General features: G+C 41.7%; 1 protein-coding gene across 1 annotated transcript in view; it reads right to left on the reverse strand.

Annotated features, from left to right (window-relative positions):
* Positions 1–1207: 1207 nt before the first annotated feature.
* The window catches only part of PROX1 (prospero homeobox 1), a 36237-nt gene continuing 33650 nt past the window's right edge, over positions 1208–3794 (reverse strand). Inside the window, exon 5 of the mRNA XM_010080871.1 lies at positions 1208–1393. Coding sequence (XP_010079173.1) covers positions 1208–1393 — 186 coding nt within the window. The remainder of the gene's footprint in view (positions 1394–3794) is intronic.

Raw genomic sequence — 3794 nt, forward strand, 5'->3', positions numbered from 1 at the left:
GTAATTTTAAAAATCCAGTTTGGCTATCTGAACCCTGCATAGCCAGGAGGACACTGCGATTTTTGTATATGCTTGATTAGATTTTTATGAAAATGTAATTTTTTATTCTCCTGATTAGGAAAAGACTAATTACATTTTACAGCTACAAACAAGTCTTTTTTTTTTTTTTTTTTTTTCCTTTGCCTCAGCACTGAGAGGTGAAGATGCTTTCTTCTACTATATCTAAGATCATTCAAAAAGTGCTTTTCAGGACAGATGTCGAATGCGGACAGAAAACTTTGTATACTGGAAAGGGGATTTTTGGGGGCAGAATGGACTAGAAAAAGAATAAATTTAGGGATTAACACCACTTGAAGTAAGACCGAGACATGGCAATATAGGACGCTGAAGGTTTCATTTTTACTCTATGGAGAGTGAAATGCTTCCGCTTTAATAAGCTGACCATAATCCAAAATTAGTGTGGCTGATACAATATTGTGCATGAATTACTGGCCTCACCCTGCAAGAACGGTATTTAATTTGTGCAAACATCCCTTGCTGCAATTTAGAGAAACAACAACCTGGCACGTTGATTACTGGTGCAGGGTATTTATAATTTCTGTGAGGAAAGCATGAAGAATAGGGTTTGCTTTTTTTGGGGTATCACTTCTTGGAGTGAGTACCTAAAATAGATGTTGTAGTTTTTTGAAATACGAAACAAAATCTAGTTATTGGTTAAAAAGTATATAAAATAATGAAAAAAAAAGCTTGAAGCTTATGAAGTGACTCCACAGAGTTCAGACCTTTAGCAGTATAAACATAATATAAACTTCATTGTCTGTAGTATTGTGCCATGACATTAGTCTCACTAAGACAAAATGCCACTTCGCAGCAAGCAATAAATCTGACAAAGCATTTTTAAACATAATGCCCTAACTTGCTAAGACAGGCTTTTACACGCTTCCAAACTCTTCTCCCTGAAAATTAACCCCGTTGATTCTCCAAATTTTAAGGGTCTCGGGCAAAAGTAAACCAAAGGCTGAAGTAAAATAACCATCCCCTTGGAACTGAACGAAAACTTAAATCCAGGAGGGATCGCAGTCTAATTTCATATACATATATATGTATGCAATACACATATATATGAAATTAAAATAGAGACACACATGACTTGGGCATCAGAAGGGGACTGCTACTTTCATACATTCATAAATAGCTGCTGAACTCTCTACTCATGAAGAAGCTCTTGTAGGCAGTTGGGGGATTTGAAAATCTCGGGGACCTCACTGTCCAGCTTACAGATGACCTTGTATATGGCCTTCTTCCAGGAAGGATCAACATCTTTGCCTGCGATAATGGCATTGAAAAACTCCCGTAACGTGATCTGAGCCACTTCCAGGAATCTCTCTGGAACCTGCTGATACAAGGAGACAATGGCATTAATACAGTTTTCAATTTCAAGTCTCTGGTTCTTCAAAGGAAACTGAGCTAAGTTCTTTCTTTCAGAAAGGGGCTTACATAGCACCTGCATTTTCTAAATGCGGCAGCCTTCTATTCTCTTATGCAAAGCTGTTATATATAGTACTATAGCAATAACTTTTATAACATGTGTTAGAGATCTTTGTGAAGTCTACTGACAGAATGTAGGTAACAAAATGTTACTGTCTGAGTTTGGAGAGTGGGGGATTTATAGGATATAATTAGCAGGAGGGGAAACAAACACAATTGTCTTTAAGGAGACAAATCTCTGCTTGATATTTTACCCGTGCATTTATGGCTATGTTCTTCTCTCCATGTGGGAACTAATACGAAAGTTATGCACACATAGAAAGCCCTCTGTACCTCTGCACTTAACTTTGGTCACAACCAGGGCTGAAAGCTATCAAAGAAACAGGGTATCTCTGAATGGTGTTCGTAGTTTGAAAACAAGCAAGCAAGCCTTCAGCTAATGGCTTGCTTCTGTGGCTGCTGTGCTCGAGACCCCCATAAGACGGCTTTCTCGGGAGACATGATGGTTTTGCCTTCTTTTTCGGAAGCCTACAAAGAAGACCCCAGCTTCTTCAATGGGTGCCTTGTGCTCCAAGTGGCTACTGAGCTGGGATGCATTGAACTCATCTGGGTTTTCTAAATGTCACTGTCACTTTACGGGTAAGCCAAACGGCCAGTTAGCAGGTGCATGCCACTCTCAGAAACCCCTGAACAATGGCTGAATGTTAAAAAAACCAGTTACCTCCAAACTTTGCTGGTTCATCCTAAGTAGTTGTCTCAGGCACCAGCACCCCCATCTTACCCGCTGCCTTAAATGATTCAAAAGCAATCGCTATAATGAACCGTAGGTCAGTTGCAAGGTTGAGGTCATCTCCATAAAGGTATGATTTTCAATTTTTTATTATGGAAATATGGCTTCACAGCTCTAGAATTGCTAATACACGGCCGGTCAGTAGCCAGCATGCTTATAATAGCAAGTATTCCCTCACTGCTATTCTTTGCCCACCCCGGCAAGAGCTCTCCGACCTGCACTAGTGGCCACTTCAACCATTCCTGTGGCCAACAGACAGCAGGCAGATCTCACTCATTTACTGAATGCATGTCACATTGCCAGATCAGGGCCAGGATGCTATCCGCTACTTCAGGCTTTTATTCTTCTCCCTTTTGAAGCCACTTTCAGAAGACTTGTCTGGAAATGTGCTCCCCCTGACACCAGCTGACAAACTCTGCTTCCAGAAGCCCCGCAGCCCGCAGAAGACAGGCTGCCTTCTGTGGAAATTTTTAATTCAACGGCCCGCACAGAAAGAAACATTTTTAAAGATGTCCTATTCCAGCAACAATTATGAGGGAAGAAAGTAACTATTATGTTTCACTTATTCCAGCTCAAAGAAATAACTTGAAACTTCACATAACCACTCTGTTGTTTGGGTACTTGGTAATACACCTACAAAAGATACTGTGCTTGTCTCATTCTTGCATTGGTATACAAAATGACACACTTTTTGGTTCAGGCAGTTCAAACAACTGCTCCTGTGCTGTTCACCACCCTTGGTATTGCTGGGCACTAACCAAGGGGAAGGAGTTGTTGACTGCAATGAGACTAGCAAGCAAGAAATGTAGTAGATAACCAGCATTTTGGTGTGCACACTGATGTTAGCTCACAAGGGCAAAAACTTGGTTTTTGCCTTTGTGCTTGGGAAAAAGAGTTCACACCTTTCAATTGTGGTGTCCACTCCAGAGGACCAACATTAGATGCCTTTCTTCCCTTCCAAGCCACCGGAGATGGGAGGGAGGCAATTAGAAGCACCTACATAAGGAGCATAAAGTTCAAATGCAAAAAGTCCTACCTCTCCCTACATGGTTACACTCGTGACAACTTTAAGCATGGAAGTGACGACCTGGGTTTTAAGTTGAGCTTTTGCCATTCTACCTGTGCATATGAAAGTTTTCCAGGTAGGGGATGCTGCTTTTTTCATGGAGTAGGCAGTGGGAAACCCCAGAGCCACTGGCTTCCAGCCCTCCCACCCCCGTAAAGACACACTGGCTTTTCTTTTAGGCTAGGAATTAGCTTTTACACTCCAACTTCACTGTACCTGAGTCACATCTGCAGGGCTGGGCCCCTTTGAACCTGGTACAACAGGTTACAGAGGGCAGCCCACAAACATAATAGTGAACAAAGCCCCACAGGGGCTTTGAAGAAACCTCCTCGTAATACCGAGTTCCCAAAGATCTCCCCTACTCCGCAGGCATTAGAGCCATTCATAGCTCTTTCCTTTTGGGATGTTATTAGCAATTTTTCATGTCAGACTGGATTACACACGTTACTT

Source organism: Pterocles gutturalis, unplaced genomic scaffold, assembly GCF_000699245.1.
Source record: "Pterocles gutturalis isolate BGI_N339 unplaced genomic scaffold, ASM69924v1 scaffold44509, whole genome shotgun sequence".
NCBI lineage: Eukaryota > Metazoa > Chordata > Aves > Pterocliformes > Pteroclidae > Pterocles > Pterocles gutturalis.